The sequence below is a fragment of the Alexandromys fortis genome, unplaced genomic scaffold (assembly GCF_014885135.2).
Source record: "Alexandromys fortis isolate MF-2015 unplaced genomic scaffold, M_Fortis_MF-2015_v1.1 scaffold_95, whole genome shotgun sequence".
Lineage (NCBI taxonomy): Eukaryota > Metazoa > Chordata > Mammalia > Rodentia > Cricetidae > Alexandromys > Alexandromys fortis.
Window position 1 is genome coordinate 7290131 of NW_026067990.1, and position 18144 is coordinate 7308274.

At 39.9% G+C, this 18144-nt stretch overlaps 1 protein-coding gene across 2 annotated transcripts in view; it reads right to left on the reverse strand.

Moving 5' to 3' along the window:
* Slc9a6 (solute carrier family 9 member A6) overlaps positions 1-18144 on the reverse strand; it is a 69022-nt gene that overhangs the window by 20385 nt on the left and 30493 nt on the right. For both annotated transcript variants that reach the window (XM_050159678.1, XM_050159677.1), the window contains 5 exons: positions 17437-17542; positions 12322-12463; positions 9397-9502; positions 9031-9119; positions 5767-5880 (listed from right to left, as the gene is read on the reverse strand). In XM_050159678.1, coding sequence (XP_050015635.1) covers positions 5767-5880; positions 9031-9119; positions 9397-9502; positions 12322-12463; positions 17437-17542 — 557 coding nt within the window. The remainder of the gene's footprint in view (positions 1-5766; positions 5881-9030; positions 9120-9396; positions 9503-12321; positions 12464-17436; positions 17543-18144) is intronic.

Below are 18144 nucleotides of genomic sequence, written 5' to 3' on the forward strand. Positions count from 1 at the left end.
TCCTGCAAAGCCCTGCTGGGTCTCACGAAATGTACACAGCAACCTGCAAAAAGATCAGATTTCATGTCAGGTCAGATGGGTCTTAAGTAAGAAACAGTTTGGGTGTCTTTTTCTCCAATCATTGTCTCAGAAACCGTGCTTTAGAATTACAAATTGTACTGCAGGGTAAACAATGCCATCCCCACTACATTTCCTAAAAGGACTAGAAAGGGAAATGGAACAGTAAAAGCAAAGCAGCATGGTTGAAAGAGTGCTGATGCAAACACCTTCCAAAGAGAGTGCAATGGCTGAGGCCAACGGCAAAAGGGTGCATGTAACAATTATATACTCATTACCTTGGCATAAGAGGTAGAAGCAGGAGGGCAGGAGTTGAAAGTTGGCCTTGGATAAACAATGGGTTTGAGGCTAACCTGAGATACACGAGACCTCACCTAAAATTCAATGAACAAAAAAGAGAAAATGGAATGTTTGTTGATGGAGTTGTTTTCCAGGGAAGTACTAACAATGCTAGCAATGTCATATAGCCAAGAGTACGTACACCACAGTGGTCCCATATAATTATAATGGAGGTGGAAGATTCTTTTTGTCTAATGACAGATTAACATTATGCTGATGCTGGCACAAACAAACCTACTATGCTGCCCCATATACAAGAACAGCAATGCAATTATGTGTAGTACACAATAGCTGGTAAGAAGTGATTGTTATTGGTTTTACATATCTACTATATTATATATATTTATATATCTACTATATACTTTCTGTCACTATTTTAGTGTATTCTTTCTACTTACCAAACAAAAAGTTTGCACCAGTTGGGGAGATGGTTCAGTAAGTAAAGGTGTTTGCTGCTAAGCTTGAGAACCTTAGGTCAATTCCTGGGACCCACATAGTGAAGGAGAGAACTGAGTCTTAAAAGTTGTTCTCAGACAACCACACATATCCCATGGCATGAGTAAAAAAAGTTTACTGTGAGCGGGTGGTGGTGGTACACGCCTTTAGCCCCAGCACTCGGGAGGCAGAGACAGGCAGATCTCTGTGAGTTTGAGGCCAGCCTTGTCTAAAAGAGCTGGTTCCAGGACAGCTGGTTCCAGGACAGCTAGGGCTGTTACACAGAGAAACCCTGTCTCAAAAAACCAGAAAAAAAAAGGGAAAAAAGCTTCCTGTGAAATAGCATGCTGTTAAATCAGCAACAGCCCCCATATATCTCATATTTACCAACTCTCCTAACTGAATCAAAAAGCTCCTTTAAATAACTTACTTATATCATGTAGGTTTACATAAATATATTGTATGGTGCTCACAGTGACCAAACCGCCTGATGACGCATTTCTCCAAACGTATCTCCACCTTTAAGCAGCACACGAGCATCTACATATACTGCAACTGATCAACTAAATAACTGAATGGATGTGTACTAACCAACAAGGGAAACAGTGCTCTGTTGATGGTAATAGGTTACAGTTGGAGACATCAGTACAAACTCATGACAGGAGATGCCAATGGTTACACACATATATTTATTGATGGATGTATTATGTACATGACTTACTATATACATGGACAGCACCTTCCTCTGTCCATGGACAGGGTCTAGAACAGTGTTCTCCACTTCCTTAATGCTACAACCCTTTAACACAATTTCTTATGTTGTGGTGACTTCCAAATATAGAATTATTTTTGCTGCTACTTCATAACTGCAGTTTTGGTAATGTTATGAATTATAACACAAAAATGTGTGTTTTCTGATAGTTTTGAGTAACCCCTGTGAAAGCGTTGTTAGATCTGCAAAGGGGTCGTGACCCATAGGTAGAGAACAACTGGTCTAGAAGACCAATATCCCTAAGCACACCCAAACCCAGATCTTGGTTTCCAATACCATCTTTCCCAATAAAAGGAACCAGAATTCCTTGGAGAAATGGACAGTTCTTGGTCATAAAGTGCACAAAATGAGCAGAAGCATCTTATACTTCCAGAAAGTAAGGAAGTGTTAAAAAACAAAACCCCAATCCCCAAACCACAATGGCATGGCATGTCAAATAGAAGTGGGGGGCTACCAAACAAGCTCCTGATGACTAAAGCCGGGACAGTTTGAACAAGTAAATTTTTTTAAATGTAAATAATCTAATATATAAGACAACGAATATGCATTATTCAAATAAATAATACTAGAAATAAAGAACTGAACAGAACATCAAGTGACAGAGAACAGACGAATCTCTGTGTAAAGAATTACAAACCATTTTGTAAAAATTTAGTCCTCAGGGAGATGAACCCTAACTTCACACTCCCTAAATGCGGGCTGCATGGGGTGGCTTCTTTTCCAAGCAGGACAAGATAGAGAAACAGGAGCCACCCTGCAACGGGGAAACCTGGCAGCCACGTGACTAAACTAACATCAGCACATTAACGTTAGGAAATCGGTGCCGTCTCCATGGTGATGACAACAGCACTTCACTTCCCCGGCATTCCTCCAAGAACACGTGTACCCCAGTGTCATCTTGGGGATACCACGAGACAACTTCAATTGAGAAACACTCTACAAAACACTTGGTCACTATTCCCAAGTTTTTCAGGAACAACTCAGAAGCTGTCAGTCAAATGGAACCCAAAGAAATCTACACAGCAAATGCAATGTGCTGTCCTGGCTAGGACCTTGATATAGCAACAGTAGGCTGTAGGAAGGCCATGGGACTCAGGATGAGCATGAAGTTGACTTAATGGACCAGTACAGGCTTCGTTCCTTGTGACGAATGTACTATGCTGATGTCAGGTGCTAACGAGGAACTTGGGCGTGATGTATAGGACAGCTTTCTGTGCTGTGTTCATTATTCTTGTCATAAACATAAAGACACTAAAATCAAAAAGTTCTTTGAAAGTAATTCCACTAAAAGAGGAAAAAGTAAGAACAGCAAAAAGGCATGGGAGGTGTGTGGCAACACTGCTAGATTTCACAAACACATGCCTAGTCTTTTCTTCTGCGCACAGGACCCTCCTCCCTTTTAGTCCCAATTTTTGACAGGCACCCAGATAGAGTATGAGTCTTAGCTTCCCGTGCAGGTAGGTGTTGCCAGCCTTGTTATGTGCAAGCGGTATGTACACTTCTGGGCAGTGCCCTTAAAGATAATTAGGAGGCAAAGGGTCAGATGCCATGGACCACAAGAATGCAGACAACTCCCTGCAGAGAACAGTGCCAAGCCTGCCCGAGTTCATAACAATTCCATAGTCACACAAACTCAAACTTTTACATAAAAAATAAACTTCTGTCTCATTTTACTCATTTAAACCTGGGTCAATTTGAGTCACTGTCACACGAAAGCAAATGTAACCTAGAGACAGGACAGCTTTGACCTTGTTAAAAATCATTTTCATAGATTCTTTCTTGATAATCTCAAATTCTAACAAACTCAGAAACCTTGGAACTATTTAACCTTATTTCTAGGCTAACTACTACAGATTAAAGTACTGTGGCTACTCGAAAAACTTTTAATAGTGACGAGTGCTAGAGCGGCTGAACTCAGCACTTGTCTTCCAGCTAAGATGCTCCTCTTATTGACAGGACTTTGTTGTTTTCAACAAAATCTCACTTTCTAACATAGATCTTGTATGGTTTTAAATTTTTTTTTTTTTTAGAAATTTTACTGCTCCCTGTCAGAATCTTGATTCTTAAGTGTTTTTACTGCTTCTTTTGAAAACCACTTATTTAAGCATGCATTTCCCTGACCACACTCTTTCCTTCCACTTTTCCAGCTATCTGGCTCTTCAGTCCAAAGACCACGCTAGTCCTGCCTCTGATGGCCAGCCTGCTTCTTCTCACTTCCCTTCTTCTCCACAGGCTACATCTACTTTGTTCTTTTTTGTTTCTACCATATTTGCTCGGCAAAACCATAAACCTCAAAGGACCCACTATTTCTTTTTTCCCGTGCTTACCACTAATCTTCCTGGTCAGACTCACATGACATGGAAGATTGGTATCTTACAAATACCTGTTTCTTAGTCAAATTGCTCCCCATTTATTGCTCAGCAGTCATGTTGCAATCTTTTGGTCAACTCTCCCCTAACTCCCCATTCCTACTTCATAAACTTTCTCTCTGCCTTCCCCCAAACTTATCTGTGGGAGCCAGCCCTCCAAGATGGTCCCTAATGACCCCTGCCTCCTGTTAGGGAGTGTGAGTCCCACTCACGCTGTACCACGGTTGGTCTGTATGACCAGCAGATACAGCAGAAGTGATGATGAGATTTCACTTCCAACAACTGCTCTATAAAGGGCACCTTGCCTTCCACCTTGGACTTTCAGCTCACTCACTCTGGGAAACTTTCCCTATGGATACGTCCTACAGAAATATGGTCCTTTCTGCGGACAGCCATGAGTGAGGTTGGCATGGTTCCTCCAGCCCCAGATAAGTCCTGAGCGCCTTACCAGCAAACCATGTCACTGTAACCTCCTGAGAGGCTATGGAGCCAGAATCACTCAGCTAAGATATTCCAGGATTCCTAGCCCCCAGATACTGTGTGAGGTAAAGAATGGTAAGTTTCCAGCTTATTTCTTACACAACAAAGAACTTGTACACCACTCTACTCTCAGCAGGCACTATCACTTCCTACTTTATAAAACAGAAGCTATCAGCTAGGAGCTCCACTTTCTCACCCCCTTTCCTTCACTGGCTGGGGAAGCTGCTCTGAGCAGAGGCCAAGGCCTCTCTATATACTTCAGAGTCCACCTGTCCCATCTTGCCATGAGGATAGCTTTCATATTCTCAAATTCTTCTTTCAAGTTGGCCTTACTTTTTAAAAAGAGATTTATCTATGTATTATGCATACAGTGTTCTGTCTGTCTGTATGCTTGCAGGCTAGAAAAGGGTACCATGTAAAGATCTTATTACAGATGGTTGTGAGCCACCATGTGGTTTCTGGGAATTGAATTCAGAACCTCTGGAAGAGCAACCAGTGCTCTTAACCTCTGAGCCTTCTCTCCAGCCCCTGGTTTTACTCTTTGTTATTTATTTTATTACATTTATTTATTCATGTGGAGGTCAGAAGCCAACTTGCACAAGTCAGTTCTCAACTTCTATCACATGGGTCCCAAGGAATGAACTGAGATCGTCAAGCACGGTGACAAGCAACTTTACCCCCAGAGACACTTTGTCAGCTCCTCAAGTTTGCTCTAAAGATAAAAGAGTTCATTTATATGAAACAGAGAAAAAGATGTGACCTTATTCAAGCTTCCTCATATTTGACACGTTGCCTTACGGTACAGACTCTAACACTTCCCCATAGTCAAGGTTTCTCTCTCTCCTTTAGTAACAGACAACAGTTTTTCTTCCTTCTATTGTGCTATGCTGGAGATGGAAGTCAGGGTTTTCCTAGGGAAGCAGCTGGATCTCAAGCTACTCCACTGCTCCATTTTCAAATTGGATTTTGAGAAATGGGCGTGTCAAGAAGATCTGACATTTCAGGTACTCATACCTTCACAGGGAATATAGTTAGGTACTGCCATGCCTAGCGAGGGACAAATACTTTACCTTTGAGGTCAGCAGGGTAGGAGAGACTTCTGTCACTGCGATCTGTCAACATTTTTGTGCAATAAACACAAATAGAAATAGAACAGGAAAAATTATTAGAATTGAACTGGGAAAGAACAATTTATATCCTTGATTTCTCAAGAAAAAAAATCATATTTAAGTATTTTATCAACCACATGCCTGAAACCACATGAAGAACTCAATTAAAATCATTTTCCAAACAGACACATTAGATAAAGGATACAAATGCTCCTACTACAAATGTTGGGTTGAAGACATGGTTTTGGAAGGTGAACAGCGTCAGTCCCATGTAGGAAAAGATGAAATTCTCCGCTAAGAAATTGAGAAGCTCAAACAACTGAAATGAAATTTAAAAGGTTCCAGTAAGTAAATGTCACACTAAAAAATGAGCAGATATTTTAAATATGTAAAGCTCATATATACACCTAAAATCATGTGACCCGGAGGAGAGTACGTGTAGAGACAATAATTCCAAAGCCACAGAAAGGGCCAGAAATGGTGTGCCCTCACCTTCCTATCAGCTCCTCTCACAGGCCTCACCATCGCTCATTCTTCCCCAAAGCCAGTGTTTCCTTTTGAACGCCCTAGCCTCGCTTTCATCATTTCTACACGACTCTGAAACCTAAGCAGCCAGCCCTTCATGCCCATTTCTCATCCCCACCCAGTGGACCTCACTTAAACTGAGTTTCAAGATACTTTCTCCTACAGGCTACAAAACACAGTTCAACTTCTTTTGCCCTGGCAGAGTGATTAGCTTCTTGTTTTATAGACTAAGACTTCTAACAACAGTGCTTCTCTATGGAGTATGAACTCAGCAGCCGCCCCTGATGCCTATGAAGGTCCACCCATTCACATTCGCGGACAAGAATTTTCCAGTGAAGTGAAGGTTCTCCCTAAGCTCTATGCTCCCTTGACCTTTCCCAGGAGTCACCTGCCCCACAACAATAGGAAAGATAAGAAACCTGAGCTAAGGAGTCTAACTGCCAGTGCTGAAACCACACCTGCCTTACTTGCTAGCTCTAGGGCTTTGGGCAGATTCCTTGGTGTTTTCACTTTTTGTTGTTGTTTGGAGGGGAGTTTTGGAGCAAAGTTTTACTCCGTAGCTTTGGATGACCTTGAATTCCAGAGTATTCTGCTTCCTTCTAAGTAAGCGTGTTTGTGTGTATGTGCTGTGTTGTGGATATAAAGGTACGTGTCACAAAATGTACGTGAAGGTCAGGTGTCAATCTCAGGGGTTAGTTCTTGCCTTCCATTTTGTCTGAGACAGGGTCTCTCTGTTGATTGATTTTGTTTTTGCTGCAGCTAGCAGACTAGCTGACTGTCAGGCTTCCGGTGATGTTCTTGTCTCTACTGCCATCTTCTTTTAGGAACACAATTACAGACATTCACATTACGCATTCAACTTTCACATGCACCCTAGAGATCTGAACTCAGGTCCCCACACTTGCACAGCAAGCACTTTTACCTACCGAGCCACCTCCCCAGCTCCCAAGTGTTTTTATTATAATCACACATCTGGCTTACTTACTCTTTTCAAAATCAGAGTGAGAAATATCTTTTAAAGCAGAATTGGAAGGTCTGAGGATATAACTCAATGGTAGAAGAACATTTGCCCATCAAATAAGAGACCCTGGATTCCCAAAACTTCACACAAAAAAAACAAACCAGAATTGACTTACCAAAAATAAGAACAAACATTAAAATAGGCATATATGTTTCTCTGAATGACAATATACTCTTATTCTTATTTGTGTGTTTAATGGCTGTAAGTACAGTCTCTTTCCTTATTACTATAGGCCTTAGTATTACTTAGTATTACCATACTAAGCAACGACTCCATGTACACTATCACATTTTAATCTCATGACTCGGGCTGAAAGTAGCATTATATCTCCATTTAAGAGGAAAAACAAAACCACAGTGGAATTCTCTAACCTCTTACTGATCACACAGCCAGAAAACAGTAGAATCAGTGTTCAGAGCCACAGTGCATCCAGAGGCTCAGCTCTAATTCTCAACACAGGAGCTGGCAAACCCCGAGAGGTGCCAGAAAGTAAACCTTTTAGGTGTTGCAGGCACAAAGTTTCTATCACAACTCATCTTGAACTGTTTAGTACACAAACTGCATAGGCTATACATACATTAAAAGATGAGTGTTAACTCTGGCTTGAGAAAACTTTGGTAAGGGACACTAAAATTGAGTTCCAAATAGTCTTACAAAATATTCTCCTGAGCTTTTCCTAACCATTTCATATTATAAGAACAGTCTAGTTCACAAAATAGTCAAGGCCAAATTTAACCTATGCTTCCACTAGGCTATTCCAAATCCTGCCCATCTTTTAGATGCACCGTTTCTACTATGCTAACATCGATCTCCTCAATCCTCAAACTGTTAGTCTCTCCCCAGATGTTCTGTACTATACAGACTCAAGCCCACACTCTATGATTCCTAGTGGTTATGTGTATTTTCTGCGTGCAAGTTGCATATCACCAACAAGGCTGCAAGCTCTTAGCTTGCTGTTTTTATGTCTACCTTGCCACCTAAAAACGAAACCCCTGGCTATTTTATTGCTCTATATTCAGTGTAACCTCCATGTAAATGTTCCCGAAGGGGAGCCTAATTTCTTTTGCAGTGTTAGGGAAAGCATGGGATGCACGTGCGAGAAAGAGAGAGAAAGAGAGAGAGACTGTTATTTTGCTTTACCATTGTTCCTTTCTAGACTCAACTCACCTTTTCTAGCCTTCTGCAAAACTGCAAGTTCCTAGTTCCTATACATTTTGTTTATTAATCAGTCTTCTATATCTCCTAAGACCGGAAAATGATACGCCTAATTCCTTCAGAATTTTTTCAGGTAGACTGTCCACACAGTGCCCAGTCAATGACAGTCCCCATCAAGGCTCTTGGAAGCAGCAGTACCACAGGATGAAGAGCGCAGGAAGCTTAGTCCCTGTGTGGTTTAGCAGATCTAGACAGGTTAACCTTTTCTACACTTCACAGCAAGAACTCTGACCAAGTCAGAGTGGCGCTTCAAATCGTTCCTCTTAGCAGCCACTGGATTAGGAAGATATGAGGAGATGGGAAACCAACTGACTAGTTTCCAAAGTCCAGTCCTAACAGTCTCTGGTTACTCTGCTGCCCTACATCCTGCCAGTCCCATCCATCCATCCATCCATCCATCCATCCATCTATCTATCTATCTATCTATCTATTTATTGGTTTTTTGAGACAAGGATTCTCTGTAGCTTTGGTGCCTGTCCCGGAACTAGCTCTTGTAGACCAGGCTGGCCCTGAACTCCCAGAGATCCGCCTGCCTCTGCTGAGATTAAAGGCGCGCGTCACCACCGCCCGGCCCCCATCCATTTTTAGAGTCAGGGGAAAAGAAGCCATCAGTTTGAAATGATCACAGATATTTAAATTGAAAAATAAAACCTTTTGTTTTGCTAAGAGGGGGAAAATATTATTCACCAACTCTAAAGTCTCTCTTACCTGCTTTGTTCTATGCTGAGACTCTGTGGACAAATTGTTGTATGTATAATGTGCCTGTGTAATGCCACAGAACAACACTGCCACCACACCTGCAAAGACACAGACGTCAGTTCACGGAAAAGGAGGCCCCTAAATTGTATACTAAGTCTCCTATTTTACAGAAAAAGATTCCATGCATAATGTTGACATTTTCATTTACTTTGACTTATTGTGTTGGGAGGAATCAATTTCTTGCACTGAAAATCTTTTTTACATTTGAACCTCTGGCCTGACTCCCAAGCATAACGAGTATGTTCAAACACTAAAGGAGGTTGGTTCACTTGGGAGAGGAGTTCTCTAAGTCACTCCTCATAGACAGTGACCTACCTGTGAAACCCCAGGCTTCGGCCAAAAGGAAGGTGCTCCAGGACATCAAGAAGAAAAGACCAGTCTCCAGCAACTGGAACTCCCGCAACTTGGTGAACTTTGTCACGTAAGACTGTTAAGCTTCGTAACAAAACCATATAATAACACACAAATATAACTAGTAAATTAATAGCCAATTCAAGGTAGTTAGGGAAGTTAGGGAAGGGCTCTTGACCCTCTCTAACACAAAAGGCACAAAGGAAAATGGTAAAGAATTCTCAGAATGGGACTTTATGGAGCTGCCCTCCTATCAGTGAGGAAACCTCACAAATTAGATGTTCCTACTGATTTACAGGTATGATATACTCTGCTGGAAAATACATAATAAGAGACAGAAACAAGAGCAGCACACTGAGACACAACCATGCCAAAACTCTATTAACCTGTGGCCAAAAGCAAGACAGTTTCCATAACTACAACAATTTGCATTTATAAAAACATGTAACTTCCATGGAATTACACATTTATTTGATCTTTTAACTCATCTGTACTATAAAGCATTCATGCCATGATGAAGAAACTGAGGCACTTTACTCCTTTATGGTAACCAAAAAAAGTGCATGTCAGGTGACAGTGGAAGAGCTGGTGCCAAGTTGTGATAGGTCTAGGGCTAGAATATACAGCCAGTTCATGAACTAGCACCATAACAAATAACACACAAGATACACTTCCTAGCCCTGAGGACCCTGTACCAGAGAAGAGATAAAGCCTATACTGGTTCCCTTCAAAGCCCTTTTACTGCCCTCTATGCCTCAGCTCACCAATTAAAAAGCCATGAATGATAGTCGGGCATGGTGGTGCACAACTTTAATCCCAGCATTTGGGAGGCAGAGACAGGTGGGTCTCTGTAAATTAGAAGCTAGTCTGGACTACAAAGTGAGTTCCAGGACAGCTAGAGCTGTCAACATAAAAAACCCTGTTGAAACCAAAAAAAAAAGTCATGAATGTACTCTCTTCCAGCATAAACCCAAGAGTATTCAAAAAGTATCACACTTGCGGGACAGTGGTAGCACACACCTTTAATCCCAGCACTCAGGAGGCAGAAGCAGGCAGATCTCTGAGTTTAAGGCCAGCCTGGTCTACAAGAGTTTGTTCCAGGACAGGCACCAAAGCTACAGAAAAATCTTGTCTTGAAAAAAACTAAAAAAAAAAGAAGAAGGAGGAGGAGGAGGAGGAAGAGGAAGAGGAGGAGGAGGAGGAGGAGGAGGAAGAAAGAAGAAGAAGAGGAGGAGGAGGAGGAGAAGAAGAAGAATCACACATGTTTTACATGAGACTGTATTAAAAGAGCTGGATGAAACTAGAGAGGCAGTTCAATGGTTAAGGGTACTCAATGTTCATCTAAATGGCCTCAGCTGGGTTGTGAGGGTGGCTGACAACCATCTATAACTCAGCTCTAGGGGATTCAACGTTCTCTGCTGGCTTCTGGGGACACCTGCACACGTGTCATACACTCATACGTACAAATAAATAAAATAAAAAAAATTATAGCTAGAAACTTTGGATCTCATCCAGTCCTACTCAATATTTCCTACACTGAGATCCAGGATTCAAAAGTGAAAACCACTATCATATTTGTGTCTGCAAGGCAGGAGCCATGTTTGTCTTAATTTTGATTCCAAGAATACAGCATCTGGAATATAGCAGGCATCAGCAAATGTCTTCTGAATGAATATAATCATCATTTGCCCTGTATTTCTTGTGACAGCTCAAGTCCTTTGGACTCCTAGGCCAGGGTGCTGGTGAATAAAAGAAAGTTATAATCAAGAAAGGCAGGATGAACTGGGATTGGTATGTAAAATGAGAAAAGATTGTTTTAAAAAATAAAGGAAGGAAGGAAGGAAGGAAGGAAGGAAGGAAGGAAGGAAGGAAGGAAGGAAGGAAGGAAGGAAGGAAGGGTGGAAGAAAGGCAGGATGAACACATATATGTGCTCACCCAGGAACCACACATTTTCTGTTTGTTTTATCAAGCAAGGAGACACGAGTGACAAAGATGGTCAGTCACACTGAATACACAAAGACTTTGGGGAGTCTATTTACTTTACTCCAATTTAATCAATAACTTTAAAATCGTCCTCAAAGGGCTAGCTTTGTCTCTTAGTGACAGTTAAGGGGCAGTTTAGCATCGTGGTACATGACAGCAATTCTAGCACTCAGTAGGCTAACACAGGAAGATCATGAATTTGAGGGCAACCTGGGCTACCATAATAAGATCCAGTCTCAAGAAAGGGGGTAGGGGCTAGAGAAATGGCTATCAGGTTAACAAAACTGAGCACACTTGCAGAGGCTCTGGATTCAGTTCCAATCACCCACACCCCCAGTGCCTCCAGTTTTAAGGGACCCAACATCTTCTTCTGGCCTCTTTAGGCATCATGTATGCACATAGGGCACAGACATATATACAGGCAAAATAGGCATACAGGCATTATACACACACACACACACACACACACACACACACACATATATATATATCAAAGCCCTCTTCCTATGAGGGATAGGGATATAGTTCAGTTGGCAGAAGCCTTGCCTAAACAATGCATGAACTGGGTATGGTGGTGTATGCCTATACTCCTAGCACTTGGGAGGAAGACACAGGAGGATCAGAACTTCCCAGTCATCTTCAGCTCCATAGTAAATTCAAGGCCGGCTTGAGTTACATGAGACCCTGCTCCCCACGCACGTTTTAAGACACTGAGCCTATGTAAAACAATGGAATTCAATAAGTTACATATTAACAAAGATTTTTGTTTCATGTTTTCAGAACAACTTCTTAGTTAAAAGATTGGTAACTATAAAAGCAATTCTAGTCATGAACTTGGAAAAACCATGCCTCATTGAACTACCTCAGTAGGTTAACAAGAAAAAGTAACTAGAATAAAAGGATATTAAAGCTGTCACCACTCCTGTAGCAGCACCCATTGCAAAAGATCCACTGAAGATCCCCAGGAAGATTCCAATAGATTTGAACATGGCTGTGACATCAAAGGTGTGGCTGTTGTCTCCAGCTGGTTGGTATGCCACTATTGACCTACAAAAAGACAAGATTGCTCTCAATTCCAGTAGCAACTTTCACTTTTAAAATATTACCCAAATCTGGATGTAACAGCATACACCTGCAACCTCAGCATTTGAGAAGCTAAGGCAGGAGGAGCTCTGGTTCTAGGACAACCTTGGCTATAAAATGGCAACCTGAATCAACAAAACAAAGAACCAAAAACTGGAAGCATTTAATGACCAAATCAGAAGAAAACCCCCCAACTCTTTGTATGTGAATTACATAAGGCTACAAAAAAAAATCCTGCAGTACATACAGCTAGAAGGAAAATATAGCTTTCAAGAGTAAAAAGCCTCTATTTAAAAGCTGTACCAAGCCTGTTCATCTTCAATACTAGGATATCCTCCCTCTTTCCCTCCCTCCCTCTTTCCCTCCTTCTCTCTCTGTCTCCTAGCCCCTGTGTGTGTGTGTGTGTGTGTGTGTGTGTGTGTGTGAGAGAGAGAGAGAGAGAGAGAGATTATGTTTAAGAATTATGTGTTCTGAGGGCTCCAAAGCTCTAATATACTAATGAAAACAAGCAAACAAACAAACCCTACTTGTTTCCTGAAGAGGCATGAGAACATAAAAATAAAAAAAATTGCTCAATATTCAACTCCATTGCATAGGGTTCCTCTTTTGGGAAAATGGAGGGGAAAATGAAAGATTTTTCCAACTTTCAAAATGCCAGAATGGGCCAAATGCTAGTATGTACTTACTCACTAAAACAGAGTTCTTTAAGCAAATGGGCTCAGAGACCTTCCAAGGAATTAGGATCCACTCTAGAGTTCTTTAGACATACCTAGCTGGATCCTCCACCCCCAACTAAGAGTCACTCTGAACCAAGTCAAGCCAGGCAATTAAAATGAACAATCTGTTTTGAACACAAATTCCAAACATGGTCTGGAAAGAGTTTTTCTAACAGTCACCCAGGAAATAAAGATAACCAAGAAAACCAGTTTTATTAGTAGGTCTTTGCTAACAGTGTTTACTGTTACTGAATCAATTCTCATCTCAGTTAACTCAGGTACCAGATTCATGAAAAGTGCACATTCAAAGACATTATACAATGACACAAGAGTTACAAAACGAAGATATTTAAGACTTATAATGGTATTAACAGGCATAATTTACTTAACCATTTGCACATAGCAAGACTTTAAAATTTGCTTCTAGGGCTTGGAGATAAAGTTCAGTAACAGAGCACTTGCCTAGCAGACAAAAGGAATGTAAAAGGCCCTGTTTACTTCATTCCTGTAAGACAACAGTAAAAATAAAAACATAAACTTTTCAAGGCTACCTCCTAATATTTGTTTCTACAGCAGCATGGAATAATATCTTTGTGGCTTTTATACTTTGATCTATTTCTTTGTGCTATTTTCATGGAAACAAAGTATTACTTCATCTACAACTCTTTATGTGCTGATCAAGAACTTCCAAAACACCCTCCATTTCTGGAGAGAAATATGGCAATGTCACTTACTTTTTAAAAGGTTATACCTATTGGCCTAGAAATTTTACTTTAAAACATATCTTTGGGGTCAACAAGATGGCTCAGTGAGTAAAGACACTTGCTGTCAAGCCTAATAACCTAAGTTCAGTTCCTGGAACCCACATGATGGAAGGTGAGAATTGGCTTCCACTAAACAGAAACATAAACAAGTTCCAAAATAAATTTTATAAATTTTAACATGTTGCCTTAATTTGTTAACTTCCATACAATTCTCTCACAAATTATAGAATATAAACAGCAATTATCAAACTAAGGGATTGAAATACAAGTAAAGTATACTTAACATCCTTTGAAAGGCATCAGAGGTGAATGGAAAATGACTGTCAATATACCAGTAAATACCGCCATCTAGTAACTTCCCGTGATGGAGGAACACAACTGCTTTCCCTCTCATTTGGGGGCAGGAACTCATCTGCTCAGCTCCACCAAGACACATAGCTAACAGCTCCCCTGTTATACCTCCCATGAAGACTGCAGCAGAGATGGCATGAGTTAATTCAGAAAGATACTACTGATGTATTATCCTTAAGAGGATTAAGAAATAAATCGTTCAAATTATTTTCTAGAAGGCTCCATTCACTCAAAGAACCCAGTCTGAGAAAGGCTATAATAGGAAAAGTGTGGTCCTTTGTGAAAACATCCATGGGAAAGCTTTCTCTTGTAAACAAATTGCTTCATCACCAAAGCTCAAATGTTTTCTGTGTATTCCTTTTTCTTAACACTGATCATATGCTAAAGTTACAGGAAATGGGTTATTGATGAAAAATGTAAAATACAGTGAACAGCCATTTAAGATAGGACCAGAACAGAATTAAGATATTTTGGGGAGGGGGGATTCTTAACTCATTAGAGCAAAAGGAAAGGAATGCTTATCAGTTGATGATTAAATTGTAAAGTTAATTGTCTGGGATAATCACTTAGGACTGGAGGTCTCAGGTGTACTTACATACTAGAAGCTTCAATGATCTTTATCATTTTATGCTTCTGAACTATATAAATTACAATTACAGTGTCCATCTGGTCTTCCTTTTATATAGTATACAACTTTGATTTTGCTCCTATCATCATTGAAGGTACTCACATTCAGCAGCAGCATCAATATTAGTTATAGCCATTAGGTTTCATTTCTTGATTTAATTATAAGAAATTCTGGCTGTGTCTAACAGTGCTCTGGGACAATGGTCTGTACACTATCACTTGTATTTTAAATAAATGCTGATTGGCCAGTAGCCAGGCAGGAAGTAGAGGCAGGGCAATGAGAATTCTGGGAAGAGGGAAGTTTTAGTATTCAGTCATCATCCAGACACAGAAGAAGCCAAACACAGAGTGAGCAAGATGTGACTGCCTTGCTGAAAAAGGTACCAAACCACGTGGCTAACACAGACAAGAATTATGGGCTAATATAAGTTATAAGAATTAATAAGATGCCTGAGTTACTAGGCCAACCAGTTTATGATTAATGTAAACCTCTGTGTGTTTATTTGGGACTAAACAACTGTGGGACCAGGGAAGGAAGCAACACACATAGAGCATTCACAAAAAGGGATTTCCAACTTTAAATACTGCTATCCAGCTCACTGAAGGGTTTAGTGTTATATATGTGAAATGGTAGTTTCTCACTGCACAGTAAGGCAGTCAGCTTGTGCAAAATAGAGTCCATGACTTATGACTCTTTTAGAGCTAACAAAATAGAAGTTAAGGAAAGAAATTAAAGTAATGAGAAACTGTGAAGGGCTTTTTCATCTTGCTCATGGCAAATTTTAGTGTAAGGTGAGGGCAGCTGCCCACATGACTGTGTATGCCCTTAGTTAAAGAGTGAGTTCGTCAGGGGTGCAGAATACCTTCCACCTACAAATACCTTGTAACAACACATACAGCAATTTCTATAATTAAATAAAAGGAATTACTCATTCAACAATTATTATCAAGAAAAGTCAGGCGGTGCTGATGCACACTTTTAATTTTAGCACCTGGGAGGCAGAGGCAGGTGGATCTTAGTGAGTTCAAGGCCAGTCTGATCGACAAAGCGAGTTCCAGGACAGCCAGGGCTGTTACACAGAGAAACCCTGTCTCCAAAAATATATAATAGTTTACTGGGGAGGCTCTGAAGGAAGAGATATTCTCATATCATGGTGGTTGAAGTATAAAATGATACAATTCTTTGACTGGCAATTTACCAATATTAAATAAAACTAAAATCACATTAATCCTTTAAAGCGACCACAAATCTCACTCACTTCTAAGAATTCATTCTACCATATACCTATATCTGCAAAATGAAGAAAGTTGTAGGTTAAACACTATAACTTCCTTTGGGAAAGTAAAGGACTGAAAGTTCTTCAATAGCCAGTAGTAAGAGATTGGGAAAGAGAGAAAAGAATTACAGTGTGGATCACAAAGAATACCACAAAGCTGCAAAGAACAAATTTTTTTTATTATATTTATTTATTTATTTATTTATTTATTTATTTATTTATTTATTTATTATGTTTACAATGTTCCTTCCATGTATGCTTGCATGCCAGAAGAGGGCACCAGATCTCATTATAGATGGTTGAGAGCCACCATGTGGTTGCTGGGAATTGAACTCAGGACCTCTGGAAGAGCAGAGCCATCTCTCCAGCCCAACAAATTCTTTTGATATGAAAATAAAGCTAGAATACACCTATGTATAAGCTACTTTCAAAATAAAAAATGGGTGGCTGGGGATCAGGCATGCGCAAGATATATCCCCAAAACTGCCAAAAATTAAAAATAAAAACAGAAAAGATGTAAAAAAAAATCCCTATGATTGGATTTAAAGAAATACTAAATCATAAAAGAAACTTTTTATTGAACAGTTCTAGGAAGCTGCTAGGAAAAGAAGGATTAGAAAGTAAGAACAGAACTTCCCTTTTTTTCTTCCCTTTCTATTTTTTTCTTACTTTAGTTTTTCAAGAGTGTTTTCTGTGTAGCCGCTGCTGTACTAGAACTAGCTCTGTAGAACAGGATGGCCTTGAACTCACAGAGATCTTCCTGCCTCTGCCTCCTGAGTGCTGGGATTAAAGGCGTGCATCACCACTGCCTGGCAAAGAACAGAATTTCTATACAAACCTTTTCATGTAGTTTTTCAAATTCAAGCAAAAGAGTATTTGTGTTTTAATGTTAAACAGATAATAAAATTCAAACTTAAAATGACTATTATGTAAATACATTACAAACAGAAAAGAGTAGAAGGAACGTCCCTAAAATTTTTATAGGAATTATTTCTATGATGGGAATATGTCAATTTTTCTTTCATTTTTTCCATGCATTTTTTCAAATTATCCATAAAACACATGTTCCTGCCAGAGCAAGGTAAAAGGACTCATTGTTCCAAATATTTCTATTTATAATGTACTTTATTCAACAACTGAATTTCAGAAGCTAGTACCCTTGTATGTATTATTCAGAGTAGAAAAAGGAAATCAGCACTCACGAGGACAGCACTATGGCAACGGCATCATTGAGGACACTTTCACCGAAGAGAAGAGCATAGAGTTCAACATCAACTTGGAGCTCATGGAAGATGGCAAGGACAGTCACTAGTAGACAGAAAGAATCAGAATACTTAGACATCACAAGCCCAGCATCTGTCCCTCAATAGCTGTTAGATGTTATTTTGAAATGCATGTTTTCCCTTCTAACGCTCTCTTACTGAATTAGATTTAGTAATTTCCTGACAATATTTGTTCTTAATTGACTAGCATGCAACACTACCGTTCTCAAAAACAACTGAAAATAATCTTGAAGGCCTGAGTTGCCCTTTAGTCCTCATGCAAATTTGAAAACTGGTTTTGTACACTTATTTTCTACAAAGAATATATTCAGAATTTCTTACAAATTAGCAATTAATCTTTAATAAAGAAGAAAATATGAAAAGTATCTCTTTCTGTAAAAACACCCCTTCTCCCTTGGAGCTTTACGACTTGCTTTAATTTAACCTGAAAATTGAAACCATACCAAGTTTAGTAAAGACCTAAGGAAATGAAAATGCAACTTCAGTTTTTTGGTTGGCACAAGATTTATGACCAGAATAACAACTGCCATATTAACTGATGAAGAAGCCAACGTATCAGGATATTACAGGGTAAGGACAGAAAGCATAATACTCGCGTCTTTGAGGAAAGCAATTATATTGGAATTT